Below are 19,527 nucleotides of genomic sequence, written 5' to 3'. Positions count from 1 at the left end.
ACCCACATCCATAAATACTTCTTTACGCAGCCATCTGTGTCTATAATAAGCTGAACGTGAGCTCATACCACTATCTCCTACTCTAATCTACTCCCACCTGGACTGTTCTAGACTCCTCTTGGCTCATCCGTAATTTCCCACTGCAGCAGTGAGACGGTTCCCACCACCCGCCATCCACTCACTTAATGTTTAATCACAGCATACAGGTATAGTGGTCTCTCACCATATTTGACCTGTGGGTTTATTTGTCCTCAAGATCAATGCTCATTCCCACGCACTTAAAAATAAGTGCTTAATACATGCCAGGCATTGATCTAAACACTATAAAACATTCTTGATTCTCACAACCAACCACGTGAGACATTCATCATTAGCTCCATTTAACAGAAGAGGAAACTGAGGTACAGAAACACCAAGTAAGTCGCCTAAGTTGCACAATTACTAAGTGGCAGAACCAAGCTTGTCCCCAGGGAGCGGACCTCCAGAGTTATGAACTCCACAGCCTTCCCTGCGGGTAATGTGAGGTGAGATAATAATGCCACAGTCCCTTGACTTGTGACATTCTGGCCTAACTGCTCTTCAGTGTCGACAGCTTCCAGCGTTGGCTGTTTCCTGTGCCCCCTTCCGCACTGCCGACCCTCGCTGCAGGTGGAGGATGGTTCAGTCACAGCACTGCACTATTTACCTCACCCAGGCCCTCATTACTCTTGTAAGCTATTTAATTCATCACCTGGGGAACCCCCATTCCACTCCCACAATAGTTGCTCCCATCTCCACCTCGTCCCCTCCAGGCCCTGGCCTCTGCCTCCCTAACTCCCAGAAGATTTCACATCCTGTCAGAGGCCTTTCAGCCCTCCACTGTCCTTTCTCACACCTCAGTTTTCTCCACCTTTTTGTACACATCCTCTTCACACACACACGTCTCTAAGAAAATCCTCTCGCTCTGCTGTCTGTGTAGGCGCACTCCCTCCTTCTCCTGACCGCCACCTCTGTCTCACCTTAAGGCCCTCAAGACAAGCAGATGCCTCCCCAATCTTAAATTTTAATAATCTAGGGGCCGGCCCGTGGCTGAGAGGTTAAGTTCGCGTGCTCTGCTTCAGGGCGCAGGGTTTTGCGGGTTTGGATCGTGGGCGCGGACATGGCACTGCTCATCAGGCCACACTGAGGCAGCAGCCCACATGCCACAACTAGAAGGACCCACAACTAGAATATACAATTATGTGCTGGAGGGATTTGAGGAGAAAAAGAAGGAAGGAAAAAAAATTGGCAACAGTTGTTAGCTCAGGTGTCAATCTTTAAAAAAAAAAAGAGAGATAAAAATCACAACTTTGCAACCATTTCATCTCTCACTTCTCCCCTCTTTCAGCCAATCTTGTCTGAGTGCCTCCTCCACACCAGGCCCTGTTCTAGGAGCGAGGTTTCTGGGATAAACAAAACTAGCCAAACCTGTGACCTCAAGGGGCTGACGCTCCAGGACAGTCAAACTGCTCGAAGCAGCAGGGAAGGCCCCCCACCTTCCACTTGCTCACAGAAAAGAACACATCTTGGTGAAAAGTAACCATTATTCATTTTATTGAGTATACAGATGCAATTCTGTTGTCCCCTAACAATATAATTTATGATCAATAATCTCTGACTCAGTTAAAATCTCCATAGGGACCTGTTCCCCAGCTTCTTAGACATTATTACTTGTGACAACACACTTTCCAAGACTGGTGTTTCTGGAGGTGGATCTGACAAGAGAATAAATTCTGCTCTGAACACAGGCTTGTGGCCCCCAGAAGACTCGGGATTGAAGAAGAGTTTCTTTCTCTGGCAAAATTGTATTCCTTCCATCGCACTACCCTACCAACGATTCTTATCATAAGAGCTGGTGTTACCCGGAGTCCCACAGTGGCTCACCCAGCACAGCTAGGGGACAGCTGCTCGCTGTGACTTGGGGTTGGAGATGGGTCAATCTGGACAGAGACAGCTTGGCTTTCAGAACCGCACAGAAGCCTTTCAGACAGTCCCATTGGGGCCTGCATTCCACACTGGCCTTGGCCTAGTGCTGGCTACTCATAGACAACTTTCAGTCAGAAAAAAAGCCCAGGAGGGAAGCTCCACACCGACCGCTTAACAGGCCCCTCCTCTCAAGCTACAGCTCCACGGCAGAGAGGGGGATGTCCTTCAGTTCATCCTTTGCTGGGTGCACGTCTGACACCTTATTCATCTTGGTGAAAATGTGATTGATCTCCACGAATGTCTTGCCCTTGGTCTCAGGGACAATCAGGAAGATGTAGATGGTGGTGAGAAGGCAAATCACGGCAAAAATGATGAAGCTGTAAGCTCCGAGGCCCACCTGCGGGAAGGGGAGCCGGGTTCACCTTCTCGAAAAGGTCCTCACTTCACTGCTTGTGGATTTTGTGAATCCGGGCCCCCGGGGATGCACTTACTTGAATGAACGGGAAGACCAAGCCTACAGCGAAGTTGGAGAGCCAGTGGACGGTGCCCCCCACCATGTAGGCGGCCGACCTGGAGGACTGCAGGAAGACCTCTGTGATGAGCAGCGCCGGGATGGGACCTTGGGGGAGGGAGAAGAAGAGCTGGCTCCCCTGTGGGCAGAGCCAGCCCGCAAAGGGTCCTGGTGCCCCTGCCATGTGCAAGGCGCCCTCAGCACCTGGCCCGGGGGGCAGGGGTGTGTCTCCCGGACTCCTGGTCTTGTGGAGAAGCAGTGTGAGAAGGCAAATAGCAAGAGTTCAGCACAATAGATGATATCCTGTGATTCCCGAAAAGAGGCCATGACCACCCGTAAGGCTCTCTATGCCAATCACACAGGGCACCTACACAGGCTGCTTTACTGTCATCGCTCTAATTATGCTCCACCCAACCCCCTCTGAAATAGGAAGATGAGGAGAGAAGCCATGTTGGGGCTGCATCCTGCCCTCCCTGGAGCCTCTCTGATGAGCTCAAGCCAGAAGTTTCTAGGGCTGATGCAGGAGAGGGGGCAATGAAACCACAGAACCAGCTCTGGGTACATACTGGGCCCAAGGGCATGTCCTATGACGTAGCAGATGACACAGACGATGCTGATGTAAGGCATCCAGGATACCCTGTCCTGTGGGGGGAAAACAGAGTTGGATAAACCCTGGGCAAAGGAGAGACAAAGCTGGGATGGGGATGTCAGGAACCTTGGTCCCCAGAGGGCCAGGTACTCCACCTGGGCTGGGAAAGGATGGCACCTGGCTGCTCCTTCAACAGGCAGAACCACCTGGATGCCACTGGAAAATTATCTGGAAGTGGGCAAGGGGGCTACTGAGGGTGGGGGGTACAGCTACACGTGGTCCCCAGGCATCTGACTCATCCTAACGGCTATAACAACGTCATTTTGGTCTTTTTTCCTATAACGTAAGTGAGGGCAGAGGGTGAGAGTGACACTGCTCTGGCCTCTGGGCGCCTCCACGTGGGGCCCAGCTTCCTCACCTGCAGAGCCAGAGCGACGGTCAGCACGCAGCAAGCGATGAAGCAGACAGAGAAGCCCAGGAGGAGCAGGGCCCTCCTCCCCAGGTACTCCACCACGAACACCTGGAGGGAAGGGGCGAAGGAAGCAGCGGCGATCAGGAGCCCTGCGCCCACCAGGCAGGAGGTCGGGTGGGCCCTGGTGGTCCAGCCACACCCCTGACTGGAGCTACCCCAAGAGGAAGCCCCTGGCCCATCCCAAACACCTACTTCTGAAGGGGCAGCTGTGAGGAGAGCCTGGTGGGTTACATGCCCACCTGCGTACATATGTGTGTCCCCAAGAGTATGCCCTTGAATGGCCATCAGGCCACCACACTGCCCAGTCCAGGTGTTGTATTTGTTCCTGTCAGACTGTGGCCCTGGCCCCAAGTGTAAGATGTTGGAGAAGAGTCACCTCACACAGAGGAAACTACTGGAGTAGGGGGCGGGGGTCTCCATCTTTGGGGAGCCATAGGCTGTCCCCTACAAGAGACAGGCTATCTCAGGAGAGCCCAAGAGGCTAGAGATAAGGGGACCAAGGAGCATCCTGCCATCTTAGATCCGGGCTCCTTCCTTGGCCAAGACCCCCATTCTCAAGATTCCCTCCAACCTTGGCAGTGGACAGGGAGTCAGTTCCCCTGGACACTCACAGCGCAGATGGTCATCAACACGTTGACAGCCCCTGTGCCCACCGTCACGTACTGGACATCCTGGTCTTTGACCCCAGCGCTCAGGTAGATCTGGTCTGCGTAGTAGTAGATCTGGAAGGCAACCCCAGAGGCTGGTGGGGCCGGGCAGGATGCAGCCTGGACCTGGGGCAATCCTGCACCTGGACACTGCCCGCTGTCCCTGGCCCTGGGCAGCCCCGTACCGCATTCACTCCTGACAGCTGCTGGCCGCCCATGAGGATGATGATGGAGATGACCTGCCATCGCAGGGACCTCATCCTGAACATCGTCAGCACGGAGATGATGCCCGCGGCCTTCTCGGCCTCGTCCTCCAGCTGGATCTCCTCCATCTCGGCATCCACATCATCCCAGCCGCGCAGCCTCTTCAGTGCTAAAGGAGGGGAGCAGAGAGGGGTCTGAGAGTGGACCATGGCTTCCCCGGAGCGAGACGCTTCGCCCTTGGCTGCTTTTCCTCCTCTCACAGGGAAGCCTTACCGTTTTTGGCAGCTGCTGCATCTTTCTTCTGAATCAGCAGGTACCTGGGGCTCTCGGGGAAGAAGGGCAGTAGAAGGAGCTGCAGGGCTGCTGGAATGGCAGTCAACCCGAGGAGGATCGGCCAGCCTACAGGGAAACCAGTGTCTTAACGTGAGACCTGGCTCTGACACCATCTCTGGGAGAGGCCCACCAAACCAAGCATCCAGCCTCCAGCCCCCGCCCCGCCCCCATGGTGCCCAGCTGGCCACGCTGCCCCATTACCCTGGTGAGTTTTCTTTGGAGCTGGTACGCAGGTTCTGAGGGGCAGGGGCTTGTCTTTCTTACCCCCGTATCCCAGCACTACGGATGGTGCCTAAGAATAGCAGACACCCTAAATAGTCGCAGAATGGGTAATGATGAATAAGCCCTGCCCACCTACCAGACGGACAAAATGAAAAATTCTGACAATAACAAGTGCTGGCGAGAATGTGGGTGAATAAGAAGTCTCCACACTGCCATGTGCGGACATGCAGCATCTTTAGAGAACAGTATGGCAGGAGCTGGTGACGCTGGCCACCTTCACACTGTGACCCAGCAGTCCTGTTCAGGTGTATGCCCAGGCCACCAGGACCCCTGAACTGGAATCGTCAGAGCAGCACTGATCAGAGAAATGAAAACTAGAAACAATGCAAGCGTCCACAATGGCAAATGGATACACAAATCACGGTGTATTCATAAAATGTAAATTTATACTGTAATGAAAATGAAAGAAGCCAGGACAGGAGCCAATCCCACAAACACCACGTCGGAGGCAATAATCTGCACAATGTGGTTCCCTTCGATAAAGTCCAGAAACATTAACTCTAACCTTCGCGAAAGGTAGTGAAACTATAGGGAAAACCAAGGATGCGATGATCACAAATAAAATGTCAACACAGTGGTTCCCTTTGGGAGCTGGAAGGCGTGATTGAGGGGTGCACAGAGGCCTTCTGGTGGGCTGGTGTTGCTCTAGTCTTGGACCTGGGTAGTGGTCACACAGGTGTTTGATTTGTTTGACTAAATGCACGTTTACGTTTTATGCACATTTCCTTACATATGTTATATCTCACAATAAAAATGGGTAAATAAGTGAATGAGTAGTTCAGGCTCCTTCTAGGAGTGGTTAGTGCCTGACTCGCCCCTCTTCTCCTAGGGCTTGCAGTAGGTGACAACCATGGACACCTGCCTGCCAGGCCCCAGTCTAATGGCTCTTCACTCCCCCATCACAGCAACATCAAGAGGCAGGTACCGAGGTCAGTCCCATTTGACACCTGCAAACGCTGAGGCTGGAGGGTGGAGGCCTCCTGCCCAAGGTCAGCATTTAGGAGCAAAGCTTGGATTCGAATCCAGGCACGGTGCACTCTGGGTATTCTTAACCACACGTTACACAGACTCTTAGTCAAACTTAAAACTGTGACCACCTGACAACCCGTGATTTACCATCCATCTCTTCTAAAATAGAGTCCAACTACTGAAACAGAAGAGAAATCAAGGAAGAACACCCTCATTTAGACATCATCTTTTTCAAGCCATATTTCAACCTCTGAAGCTTCCCCCATCCTATAACCTCATCGCTCTTCACCAGGAAAACGAGTGCCAGGCAATCTTAAATTCACCTCCTGCCCTGCCCACCGTTGTACTGGCTGGCTGATCATCTTCCCGACCTCGGCTCCGAATCCAGGGCCCAGCTAACCCTAGCTAACCTGGGGGCCTGCCTCACCCAGCACGGCCTACAGCAACAGTGGACGTACCTGCTGTCCAGGCCACTGCCATCCGGCCTCTGGCCCCACCCTCTACACTGAAAACCTTCTCCCGAGGTCTCGGAGACCCCTCACTGCCAAATCCAGATACTGTGTGCCGACCTTGACCCCTGGCTTCTTTGCAGCCTCTGCACGGTGACCTTCTGCCTCCCGTGCCACTCCTTCTGGAGGCTTCTCTGACACTATTCTCTTCTGGTTCTCCTTCCTTGTTCTTTGAGCACCTATTATGTGCCAGGAATTGTGCTGGAGATTCAAAAATAAATAAGGCCAAGCCCTGCCCTCCACACACTCTGTCTAGAAGAAGGGTACTGATGGTTGAATAGTCAGAATAAAGGACAGAGGGACAAAATGCAGCCCCCCACCACATCTGCAGTTCCCTGAATGTGGAAGAACTTGTACACTTCTGCCCCTCTGCCCATGTCTGGAACGCCCGTCCTCCATACCCTTGGTCCAGGCCTCTCTGAGGCCCCCTCCCTCCCGGGAGCACAGCAGAGAACACTTCCCAGATGCCGGGTGCTGCGGATGGCTCTGGGCGCTGCTGGTTGTTTACATGCCATCACTGGGAGACAGGACGCTCGCCCCTCACTCCTGGGCCCAGCTCCTTACAAGAGTGATTCAAAGGCAGGAGACAGTGGCAGTTAAACATGGATGTGGGCCTGAGCTGCCTGGGCTGGTGTCCTAATGAGACCTTGGACATGTCATCCCACCTCTCCGTGCCTCAGGTTTGGCACCTGTAAAGTGGGTATGATACCAGTACGTGCTTTGTAGGCGTGTTTAGGGGATTCAGTGGATGAATATGAAAGCCTTGGTGCTGGCCTACGAGGAGTACTTCATACGTTTGACTGGTGTTGTTATTAATGGTGATTCCCCTTTCAGAGTTTTGAGACCCATGACAAAGAGAGGGGAGGTCTCGCAGACACAGTGATGGTTGCAAGTTACTGTGCACCTACTGTGTGCCAGGTCCCAGGCTCCTGGGAGGGGGTGCAGCTCTGGAGTCACGGTCTGGATGAGACTCGCCACCTCACCCACACGTGCCAGGTGGAGGGACTGTCTTTCCTGGCTGTGGAAAGGGATCATCACAGAGCCCCCTGGGCAGCGGCATTGGGGCGGGGGGTGGCTCCAGCGAAGCAGTAACACAGGTAGCTGGCATCACTATGCCCCAGGCCCCCACACGGACAGCCACCAAGCAGGCCTAGAGACAGTCAGACAATAGCGCTTCCTGCTCACTCAAAGCCACCTCATCCGTGTCCTCAGAGGGACTAGGAAACGTCAGCCAATCCTTCCCCACCAACTTGTTCAGGGCCTGCTCTGTGCTAACGCCATACCAGCATTGTGGGGTCAGGGCAGTGTGGGGCCCGCAAGGACAGCCAGTCGATTAGAGAGAAAAGACAGGCTCACAGAAATGTCCAGCTGGAGCAGAGGGAGGGCTGCGGGTCCAGAGGCACCCTGAGCTTACCTTCTTCAGTTGCAAGGAGACTCCGAAGACCAACGATCTGGGCCACAAGGATGCCAACGGTGATGAAGAGCTGGGGCACCACCCCGAGAGCCCCCCTCAGGTTCTTAGGGGACAGCTCCCCTAAGTACATAGGGACAACGTTGGAAGACAGACCTGGGAGAGGGGTTGGAATGAAAACATGACCAGGAAACGTTAGTCTGGCAGGGCCAAGGTGTGTCTCCAAATACATTTATTCTTACTCAGCAATCACACTAGTTGGGATGAAACTTTCCGGAAGCCGCAGGAGTATGCAAACGCCTCTTTTAATTCTTAGTCCTTTGAACTTTTAAGGAAGGAGAAAATAGTCTGACCAAAGAAGTTATGAACAGATGCCCTTGCTTCTGGCCTGGTGGCGCCTGGGGACAGAGGCCTGCCTGACCTCAGGTCTTCCCTCCTGACTGGCTTGGCCTCAGAGAGGAAAAGCCCGGGTTGGTCTAGACACTCTCTCCTCTGCTGCTCCCTGGGGAGTCTGTTAATAAAAGGCCAAGGACCCTGCCCGCTTCTGAGACAGTATGTCACATGATAAACCCATCATAGATACCTTCACAGACACTGAAACACAAGCTTTATTTATAATAAACGTTAAAAACTTAAATACACAATGTGGAACAACTGCCACCTGGGACGCACGTAACGCCTGGATTACTTCTGAATCCCCAATGTGTAAACTTGGAAGTTTTCCCATCTGACAGGAATCTGATCTTAAGAATAGTTGGAACTTGGGGCTGGCCTGGTGGCCAAGTGGTTAAGTTCGCACGCTCTGCTTCGCTGGCCCAGGGTTTCGTTGGTTCGAATCCTGGGCGCGGACCTAGCACTGCTCATCAAGCCATGCTGAGGTCGCGTCCCACATGCCACAACTAGAAGGACCCACAACTAAAATACACAACTATGTACTGGGGGGCTTTGGGGAGAATAAGGAAAAGTAAAAAATAAATCTCTAAAAAAAAAAAAAATAGGTGGAACTTAATTTTTAGGTTCTGAAGCATTTTCACGTATATTATCCCTTTTAATTCTCCTAAAGGCCCAATGAGAGGCTAGGAGTCTCAGAGGAAGGTCAGACGGGTTGTTACAAGGTGGGTTGTTAGTCCAAGTATCCTACACGTAGTCAGAACTCAAGCTGAGGCTCAGAGAGACGTGGGATCTGCGGGAGACTCCGGCCACGGGGAGACCGAGAGGAAGCGGAGCCTGGGGTGGGCAGAGGCCAGAGCTGCTGCTCCTGGGACGGCCTTGGGAGACACTGAGACAGGAGGGAACTGAAGGGCAAGTTCTCAAGCTTCGCCATTCTGCCCAAGCGTGTCTCTGTTTAGTATTTTAAAAGAGACATCTGCGTTCATCACCATGGGTTCTTTCTGGTTTTCCGAGCACAGGAGGCAGTCTTTAGAACAGCCGTTAGGGTCTTGTGGGGGAGGAGCCCCGCAGGCCTGGTGCCTCCTGTGGAGGACACCGAGGCCCCGTGGTCACCACTCAGGCCGTTCTCAGCGGCGAGTGCTTCTGAACCTGATCAAGGGCAGCGCTGAGGCGTCAGACAGCAGGAGGCTGCTGAAGAGATGCGATTCCCTTCATGTTGGTGGAAGCAATCTCTATTTTGTCTTAAAAATGACTTCCTGGGGCAACCCCAGCCGGCCTGTTCTGACACAGAGTCAGAGAGAGCGGCTCCTAACGTTTAAAGTCCTTGAGTGAAAGCCTTCAGCCTTCCTGCCAAAGCTAACTCAGCAAACCAGTAACCCGTGAGCATCCTCTAGTCCAACTCGTATTTCTCTCTGCGCCCTCCGGCCGGGGTAGTTGTTTACTTCAGCATCAGGATGTCTAAGAGGCATGTAGCTTGATGCTGCATTTTCCTGACTTTTTCAAGAACTAACTGCAAAGGAACTATGTTTCTGCGGGTGTTCTCTAAGCTCGACCTGAGGACCCAGGCTCCTGACCCCTTTCTAGGGGGTCAGTGAGACCAAAACTATTTTCATAAAAATCTCAAGATGTTATTTTTCCCTGTCATCCTCGCTCTCTTGTGAGCACACAGTGGAGTTTTCTAGAGGCTACACGCCGTGTGCGATCACAAGCAGCAGAGCCCAGGAGCAGGGCTGAGGGTCTGTCTGTCTTCTACTAAGTCAGACGTGAAAGAGATTTGCAAACATGTAAAGCAATGCGACTCACCTCGCTAAATTTTTTGTTTTAGAAAATACAGTTATTTTCATAAAGACACGTAATGGGCTTATTATTGTTATTTTTAAAGGAAGTAACACATTTCTTGGTTGCAATTTTCTAATATGGTAAATATTGATCAATAAATCCCATATCAGCAAAAGCTCTTTGGGGCCCTCAATAATTTGAAGAGTGTAAAGGGGAAGTGAGGCCAAAAAGTGTGAGAACAGCTGACTGAAAGGAACGCTTGCTCAGGAGTAAAGTTGGGTTTTTAACTGTGATCTGTCATCTATTGGAGCCTAATATTTCTCTGTTGGAACCAACTCTGAAATGTCGGATGGTCAATCAAAAAGCGACTGCCTCAGCTCACAGCTGACAACTTTCAGGAATCGTCTATTTTCCTAACGCTGAGCCCCACCGCAGGGCCAGGGGCGGGGCCAGGTGCCCTGGGGGCTCAGGCCAAGATGGCAGAGACCCGTCCGGGCGCCCCCAGGGAATGTGAATATGAAGTGAAGTTTGTCAGGGGGCCCATCATTCTCTCCTTGAAAGGACTTCTTCTCCCTCCAGGAACCTTGTTTTCCTCTTCTGTCCCCAGGCCTGCAACCCCTCACCATTTCCCCTGATGCCAGGCTGCTCGCCGGCCGCCGCCCGCTGCCCCGCCGCCCCTCCCCCCCTCCCCCCCGCGTTGTCAATGAGCTCCAGCGAAAGGCTTTGCTGCTATCTAGCCAGAGGATCCCTTCGTCCCTATCCCCGTGTTTGGAAGGAGAAAACGAGAGTTACTTGGCAGTGCCAGAGCCAGGTAGAGGGGGCAAGGGAGGTGCCCCGGGTGCAGCATTCCCGAGGGCGCCCCCTTCGGAGCCCACCCTGAAGGTGCACGCCCCGAGAGCAGGCGCCTCCTTACTTTACACCCAGGCGCCTCACTCACCTCGACTGACCCTGGGAATCACTGCCTCAAGAGAACGCCAACTCGGGGGAAGGCCACGGGCCGGCTCCAGCGACGGCTCCTCCTCCGTCTGAAGCAATTACGGGGGAGTTTTCTAGAAGCACTCAACAACAGCCTGGGCTGCATGGCTTTGCAGGGCTTGCAAACCAGCTCCACAGGGGCTGAGGTGAGAGCTAGGCCGCCAGCAGGCGGGCGCTGAAGCACTAAGGGAGCCAGAACCCACGAAAAGCCCTTCGCACACTTTAAACCCCCGCGCAGGGGAGAGGCTGCTATCCTTGACTCCCTAAGTAGAGGGCTTCGCACATTAGACTGTTTCTCAAGCTGTTTTGACTCACAATAGAAAACGCAGAAATACACTTTACACGGCCACCTGGTTCACGTACGCACACAGATGAGCAACTGAAACAAAAGCTTCAAAAGATAGTCCTTACTTTTATGACACGTGACACAGTCTGCTCTAGTTAAAAAAAGAAAATTCTGCTCACTAAACAGATGTCAGCACCCACTAACTGGTCCCAACCTGCAGTTTAGACAATGTTGAGAAGAGAGACTGGAATGGAAGGATCCTTCGGAACCTAAGATTCTGCATTTCAGTCTTTCAAAGAACAGCTTTCTTAGCAGGAAATGTCACAGTGAAGATCCGCCTGCTGTCCACCCCTGACACCAACGCAGGGGCTCGAGCATCTCCTCACAGCAGAGGCAGAGCAACAGCACGAATCTATACGCTCAGACACCAGCGCCTGTTCCCCTCCTCTTGATTATCCTAAATCACAGAACAGTAGCAAGCGTAGCATTGTTACCTGCACATATTCCCACCAAAAGTCTGGACAAAATTATCATCTCGTACGACCTGGCAGTTTTGCTGGTTCCCATTAAGATGGCGGGCACGATGGAAAATATGTTGTTAAACAGCAAGGTCCCTTTTCTGCAGAGGACAAATATCAATTAATTGTCTGGTTTAAGAATTCACTCATTCATTTAACAAACGTTCATTGAGCATCTATTCGGTTCAAGCAGTAAGCTTCACTGTTGTGTTTTAAGCTTTGCTGTTGACTGAAGACTGACACAGGTCAAGTGTGGAGCCTGGTGTGGAATAGTCTCTGTGGGAGCAAACGGAAATGCCCACAGTGCAGAGGGCATCAGCGGTGGCGGGTAGAGGGAAAGTCACAAATTACAATACAGTAAAGGGCTTTTGCAATCATAAACAAACATGATTTTAGTGTAATCTTGAAATTCAAACTGGGTGAGGATATTAGAAGAAAAGTGTGAGCCAACTTCACTTATCAACATAGATACAAAAATCCTAAATGAAATATCAGCAGATTGAATTCAACAGCATATATGAAAAAGAACTTTCAATGTTAAAAACACCATATTAAAGATTATACTGGGGAAAAAATATAGGATTATCAACTGAAGCAGCAAAAGAAGTCAATAAAATTTGATACTCATTATGATTTTTTAAAAAACTATAAAAATAAGGGAACTTACGTAAGCTGACAAAGGTAATCTCCTAAAAACCTGTAACATCAAACCTAATAAAACTTAAAAAGCACCTCCATTTAAGTCAGGACTGGAGGTGGACTTGGGCCCTGGAGCCTGACAAAGGCACAGGGAAAACTTCTCGAGAGGCTCCTCACATCGGGCTCCCCAGGGGTCCCTCAGTCAGGCTCGAGAGCGACAGAGCCCCACCATCACAACACACACAACAAGCCACCGTATGCAAGAGCTGCATGTACGAACAGCGCAGTTTCAGACGACAGAATCGGACAGAGGCTACAAAATGTATTACGCGGTTAGTGTCAGAAAACAAGGAATCAAAATATGCTAAAGGGAGAACAAGAAACTATATAAAACAAAACCTAGCAGAAACAATATCAAAAAGAGAGACAAATTTTCAAAACAAGTAAACAAAACTTCTTGAAATCAAAAATATAGTCATTGCAATAAAAAATTTAGTAGGGGAATTACGGCTGAGGAGAGAATTAATGAATAGGGAGGTAGACTCGAGGAAGTTACATAGACAGTAACAGAGAGGGAGAGAGAAGAAGATGGGAAATAGGAGAGATTAAGACGTGGATTATAGTATCGTTATTCACAAAAGCCAAAAGGTGGAAGCAACCCAAATGTCCATCGACAAATGAATGGATAAACAGAATGTGATATATTCATACAACAGAATGTTATTCAGCCTTAAAAAGGAAGGAAATTTTGACACATGCTACAACACGGATGCACCTTGAGGATATTACGCTAAGTGAAATAACCTAGTCACAAAAGGACAAATCTTGTATGATTCCACTCATATGAGGTCCCTGGGGTAGTCAAACTCACAGACGGAAAGTTGAATGGTGGGTCCCAGGGGCTGGGGGGAGGCGGGAATGAGGAGTTCTTGTTTACCGGGGCACAGTTTCAGTTTTGTAAGATGAAAAGTCATGGAGATGGATGGTGGTGGTGGCTGCACAACAATGTGAATGTGCTTAATGCCAGTAGCCTGGACACTTAAAAATGGTTAAAATGGTAAATCTTATATTATACGTATTTTACCACAATTTTTAAAAAATAATTTTTTGAAGAAGTCAATAGGGCAGCAACAACAACAATCAAAGATATGGAGGAAATCCATGGAGTTCTAGAAGAAAGAATATAGAAATTGGAGGAGAGATAATATTTGTAGAACTGACGGCTGAATTTTCCAAAACTGATGACAAAGACATGAAACTTCAGATAAGAAACCACAGCGCGTTCCAGAATAAATAAATTAGCCCTCACTTGCTCACGAAGAGGGATGATTCAACAGTGTAAGGATGTCAGTTTTTCTCAAATTAAATGATAAATCCAAAGAAATTCCAAGCAGAATCTTTCTTCAGGGATGTTGACAAATTGATTTAAAAATTAACACAGAGGAGTAAAGGACCACGAATAACTAAGATAAATCTGAGAGCAACTGACTTTTCACATGGGAAAAAAATAAAATTAGCTTTCTCTCATCACTCACTATATACAAAACAAAATTCCATATCTATTTGGGAAAAACAAAATTGTAAGATTATTTTTAAAATTACAGAAGACTATCCTTATGATTCCAAGTAGGGAAAGCTGCTTAAGACACAAAAATCAGAAACCATAAACGAGACTTAAATTTGACCACATGAACATTTAAAAATTTTGTATAAAAAAGATATTATATGTCTGATTAGAAAATAAAGCAACAGACTGAGAAGACGTCTGCCCAATATAACAGAGTACAATGTGGAGTTTACTTGCACTTGCTCAGAAGTGAAATTTCCTCCCAGCTGTGTAATCTTGGGTATGTTACACTGTCTCTCTGTGTCTCATTTTCCCATCTTTGAAAAGCGGATGGGGCTTTTGTAAGGATTAGAGGAATCAATAACCCTAGAAGCACTCAGGCTAGATCCTGGCACATAGGAATCCATCAATAAATTGTTAGTTGCTACTGTTCTTTAAGGAACACCTACAAATCTTTAAGAAAACCACAAGCAACTGAATAGCATTTATCACATTCTCAAGCAGATGGTTGGACAAGCAACTGTCGGCTCCATCTGCACACCAGATGGCAAGTACTTCACTCAAAGAGAAGCGTCCTGCAGATCTCACTGTGACTTGACTGATAGATGTCCTGCCCTGGGGGTCCCAGGGAAAACTGCGAGTTCAACATCAACCCTCCAGAAAGACCTTAGGATCTTAGATCCCAAACCAGAGGTTCTAAGTTTCTATTCTCAGATTCTTTTTGAAAAATACTGGAGAAGGAGTTAAGGTCTGGGTTCTGGCCTTGACTCTTGAGCTAACTAGATCTGTGGTCAAGAACAGCAACTCGACCTCCCCCAGCCTCTGTGTACCCATTAGCAAAGGGAAGGGGTTGGAGGGGAGGAGCTGGGAAACGCTGTTTTTAAGGGGGCTGCTCTCTCCTGTCTGTGGAATTTACCTGGGGGAGTGGGATGTCTTAAGGACATGTTTTGGAATCAAATACAGAATTTCTAATGCTTTTAGAATTAGGGGCAAAGATAAAAGCTCTGCCCTTGGCATTCACGACACTCACAGTCAGAGTCACTCTGGGACCACAGTTTCACACTGAAGTGCCTGACACTGATCTCAGCCATTTCAAAGTTTTACATGAATTTAATTTGGGCTAAATTTTGCACATTACTTGATCCCAAGGTAAAAGAATGGAGCAGTTCGTTTGTGTTCCTTTAAGAGGCAGAGATCAAGGACGCTGCGCTGTGTTCTCGGGTGGGACTAACATCGTGGCCACATCATCTGGTGTTCGACCCTTCGAAAGGTGAAAAAAGAGGAGAGAACTTGTTTTTGGCTTTGGTAGGGAAAATATCTTCAAGGCAAGAGAACAGAGACAGCAAGAGTGAGTCCGGACCTCTGAAGCGTACTCTGCCCATTCGGTATCCCACCCAGAGCCTGAGCCTCATCACCCCTACTTCTGGCCCTCAGACCTTGCCTAGGTCCCCAAACGCTTGGTCAATGTCTAGTCTTATTCTTAAGATCATGTTAGAAAACAGAAATCATCACAACGGTTATAAACTAGTTTTCCAAGAACAATTTCAGCTTTAGGCCTAGGGGTCAAACTCTGAAGGAGTCTATGAGTTTTGGGGAATTGAAAATTACCTTCCCTTACCTGCCAAGTCTATTCACCAAGGGGCCAACCATGAGGGATCCGACGAAGCCTCCAAAGGGAAACATGGACACAGAAATGGACCACAGCAACGTCAAGGAAAACTCGCTGATGTATTCACTGAATCTACTGTAGTGGGTCTCATTATAAAATGCTTTCATGAGCTGGAGAACAAGGCAAAACAGAACACCCAGATCATTTGGCCTGGTTTTGCAGAAAGAGCCACCTAAGTTGTTGGGCCACCCAATGGGATGAGCTGGGCGCATAGATATCAACACTGTTAAGTGGAGGAAAGGGCGAAAGTTAACAGCAATTAGCAGGGGGCACCCATGGGGAGGGCTGAGAGGCCTCTGAGAGGCCATCCGCCCAGGATGTCTCTACCACCAGAAAGGACTGACTCCAGTCTGCCAGTCTGTTGGGCGATCCCTGCCTCTGCAGACTCCTCTGTAGATTGCAAGCCTGCAGATCAGACTCTGACCCCAGAGGCCAGCCCACTGTGTGTCCAGCTGGCTGGCTCTCCGTGAGAAGCTGAGGCCTGGGCACTTGGTCCATCCCCATGGCCCTGTGCCTGTAAGTTCCCAAGCCCTGCACTGTCTCTTGGGTGTGTTCCCCTCCTTTCACTTGAGGACCCACTGTGTGCCCTCAGTGTGTGTGTGCAGTCTCACCCTGGTGACCACGCCCGACACGGGCTGCTCCCAACACACCTCCCTGTTTACTGGGGGCTGCATCTCCCTCACTACAGCCACCTACCTCGGCGGGGGAGTTGACAGCGGCCACGTTGTACCCATACTGGAAGGATGATCCAAAGGCAGCTATCAGTGTCGCCAAGGCAAGCACAGGTGTCAGCCTCTGTGGGAGGAGAGGTCAGGGCTCAGGTCAGGAAGCAACCCGGGGTCGCACGGAACTCCCGATTTACTGCAAAGTCTTGTAGAAAGGCGTAATACAATCTGAAGATCCGCAGCTGCTCCCTAGCTTGAAACCTCCCCTCTCCCCACCTGGCATGAGAACAGGTTTTCTCAACTGTAGCACTTAGGGCCGGATAATTGTTTGTTATGGAGGGTGGAGGGGGGGGACTGTCCTGTAGGATCAACCCTCCTCCCATCTGTGACAACCCAAATGTCTCCAGACATTGCTAAATGTCCCCCAGGTGGGTGGGGCATTGCCCCTGGTTGGGAACCACTGGGTCAGAAGGAAACTGAGGGTCACCTACTCCAACACTCCATCTACCATCCGCACGGCTTCCCTGACATTCCTGCCACAGGGCTGCATTTGCCAACTGTAGCAAATGTGCTCAAGCACCATCTTAAACACAAAAGCCCCTAAAAATGGAAGAGGAAAAAAAATGCAAAAATTTTTAATTGTTTAGGGTCATTGATTAATTTCCTTTAGCCCCTGGACTTTTGCTGTAACAGGCAAGGCACAGTGAAAAAAATATTTGAACATAGATTTCTGGGGACTCTTGAACAGACACACCCTATGATAATATCCCCTTTTGACACAAGAGGAAAGTAAATAGTCGTTTAAGACAAGCTTAAATGACAAGAGGGAATTCATCAGTAAAGTAATGACAAGCAGGAGAAAAATAAAGTGGAAAGAGGTTTGCTCTTAGAATCTACAGATCTCATTTTGAATTTGCCGCTGCCACTTTTTACCTTAATTTTTACGACCTTCAGCTTCCTCATCTTTAAAATGAGGATATTAGTACTCCCTCGGAGCTGTTGCGAGGATTAATTAGGAAAGCGTCGGGCCGAGAGGTGAATCCCCTGCAGGTGAGGCCTGGACACGGCTCTGAACCCTCCGCTGAAGCCCCTTCATTCAGGTACTCCGATGGAGGTCCCCGTGACACGGGACACGTGCCCCTCCAGTGGCAAGCCGAGGTCCTCATGTCTTCCTCTGGGCAGCATCCCTCCTAATCTAAAGAGGACCTCTTGAGAGATAAGTGAGGGGCAGGACAGGCAGAGAAACAACAGTCACTCCTGCCTTGTCGCGGTGCCCCTGAGCGGACAGGCGAGCCAGTTAACCTCCGCAGAGCAGGAGCAGGACCTGCAAGGAGCCCTGGTCAGAGCAAAACCACAAGTGGGACTTCGCCCTTCTCCTCCCTGCACCAAATGAGTTAGCAAGTGGTTAGTTCAGTAGGAAGTTTCTGGTGAGGAAGATAACAGCCTCAGAGCAGGCAGCCTCTCAGGGAGGAGGAGGCCCTGGTTTCCAATCTCTCCCCAGCTCCCACCATCCTCTGGGGCCAGCGAGGGGAGTGGGTGACAAAAGTGGTGGGAGTGGGTGACAGTGCCCAGGAAGGAAAGAGGGTTCCAGGCCTGTTGCTGCACAGCCCTGTATTTTCTAAATGCGAGGGGTGCACAAGCAGGCACCCCGCCCCTCCCCCCGAGATGCAGAGCATGGCAGACTGAGCTCCCCTCCCTCCTGAAGTGCTCTGAGGACTCACTCCTTCACTCATTCATTCAATATACTGAGCACCCACTGTGAGCCAGGCATTGTTCTAGGTGCTGGGAACATGGTGGAGAACAAAACAAAGATCCCTCCCCTACAGCAGTCTATTGCTTGATTTTGTGGAAGGAAGGAAAGGAGGGAGGGAGGGAGGAAGGAAAGAAAAGAAGAAAATGACGATAAAAATTTCTCCTCTTCTAATTCTCTTCCCCGTAAACAATTAACTACAAATGCAACAGGCTTCATGCACACTGCCAGGTGGAACTCCTGACCACTCTCTGCTGTGATGGGTGCTAAGGTTTGAAGTCCTTAGCAAAGCTCAGCTGGGGAGCTGGCTGGTAACCCAGACTGGGGGGGCATCCTGTCAGGCACCATGGCAGGATGGGACGGTGGGGTCCCAGCAAAAGTGATCAGAAAGACCTCAATAGAATCTCTAATCATAGAGCACACAAATTCAACTTCTATTCTCCGGCTTCCTCCTCGAATTCAAGGCACAGGCATGTTCTATGGACCCGTAGGAATCATAGCTTACCCTCTAGGAAAATAGCAGAGACATTCTGAGTAGGTTCTCACTGATCTTGCTGGTCCAAATGCCTTCACTTCTTAAATATTCATTGACAGCTGACTATATGTTCTAGCTGCGGTCTGGTGAGGAAAACAGCTATTCTCAAGAGGATTACGGTCCAGTGGAGAAGACAGACATTTTAAAAACTACATGATAATTTAATAATTAAACTATAACTGTCACATGTTCTATGAAGAAAAACCACAGAAGTGGTTAAAACGGGGAGTCAGGAAAGTGGCAGAGAGAGGATAGGGACTTGGGTAAGGGTGGTGGCTGTGGCAGGGGCAAGAAGTGTCAGCTTTGAAGACCATTTAGAAACTGAAATCAAAGGACTTGGTACCCCATAGGAAAATGCAAATCAAAACCACAATGAGATAGCACTTCTTACTAGGATGGTTAAAATCAACAAGACAGGTAATAATAAGTGTTGGCAAGGACATGGAGAAAATAGGAACCCTCTCACAGTCTGGAAACTCCACACAAAGTTAACCCATATGACTCAGCAATCCCACCCCTAGGTACATATCCAAGAGAAATGAAAACATATGTTCACACAAACTTTACCACAAATGTTCACAGCAGCATTAGTCATAATAGCCAAAAAGTGGAAACAACCCAAACGTCCGTCAACTGATGAGTGGATAAACAAAATGTGGACTATTCATACGATGGAATATTATTTGCTCATAAAAAGGAATGAAACCCTGATATCAGCTACAATGTGACGAGCCTTGAAAACATGCTAAGTGAAAGAAACCAGTCACCAGAGGCCACCTATTGAATGGTTCCATCAATGTGGAATGTCCAGAACAGGCAAATCCATGGAGACAGAAGATAAATTAGTGGTTGCCTAGGGCTGGAGGAGAAGAGGAGGGGATGG

General features: G+C 49.6%; 1 protein-coding gene across 4 annotated transcripts in view; it reads right to left on the bottom strand.

The window, feature by feature from the left end:
• Nucleotides 1-1,532: 1,532 nt before the first annotated feature.
• The window catches only part of SLC2A5 (solute carrier family 2 member 5), a 31,106-nt gene continuing 13,111 nt past the window's right edge, over nt 1,533-19,527 (bottom strand). For 2 of the 4 annotated variants that reach the window (XM_014833453.3, XM_014833454.3), the window contains exons 2-12: nt 16,391-16,489; nt 15,644-15,804; nt 11,796-11,920; nt 7,875-8,027; nt 4,641-4,766; nt 4,349-4,536; nt 4,128-4,238; nt 3,463-3,564; nt 3,022-3,097; nt 2,436-2,563; nt 1,533-2,341 (exon numbers count right to left, since the gene is read on the bottom strand). In XM_014833453.3, the coding sequence (XP_014688939.1) occupies nt 2,138-2,341; nt 2,436-2,563; nt 3,022-3,097; nt 3,463-3,564; nt 4,128-4,238; nt 4,349-4,536; nt 4,641-4,766; nt 7,875-8,027; nt 11,796-11,920; nt 15,644-15,804; nt 16,391-16,489 (1,473 nt within the window). In that variant the 3' untranslated portion in view covers nt 1,533-2,137. Of the gene's footprint in view, nt 2,342-2,435; nt 2,564-3,021; nt 3,098-3,462; nt 3,565-4,127; nt 4,239-4,348; nt 4,537-4,640; nt 4,767-7,874; nt 8,028-11,795; nt 11,921-15,643; nt 15,805-16,390; nt 16,490-17,292; nt 17,993-19,527 lie in introns of those variants that run through there. The other 2 variants (XM_044769624.2, XM_070511157.1) reach the window with 2 other exon arrangements.

The sequence above is a fragment of the Equus asinus genome, chromosome 5 (genome assembly GCF_041296235.1).
Source record: "Equus asinus isolate D_3611 breed Donkey chromosome 5, EquAss-T2T_v2, whole genome shotgun sequence".
NCBI lineage: Eukaryota > Metazoa > Chordata > Mammalia > Perissodactyla > Equidae > Equus > Equus asinus.
Note: the sequence above shows the minus strand (reverse complement) of the source record. Positions and strands in the feature narration are given on the sequence as shown.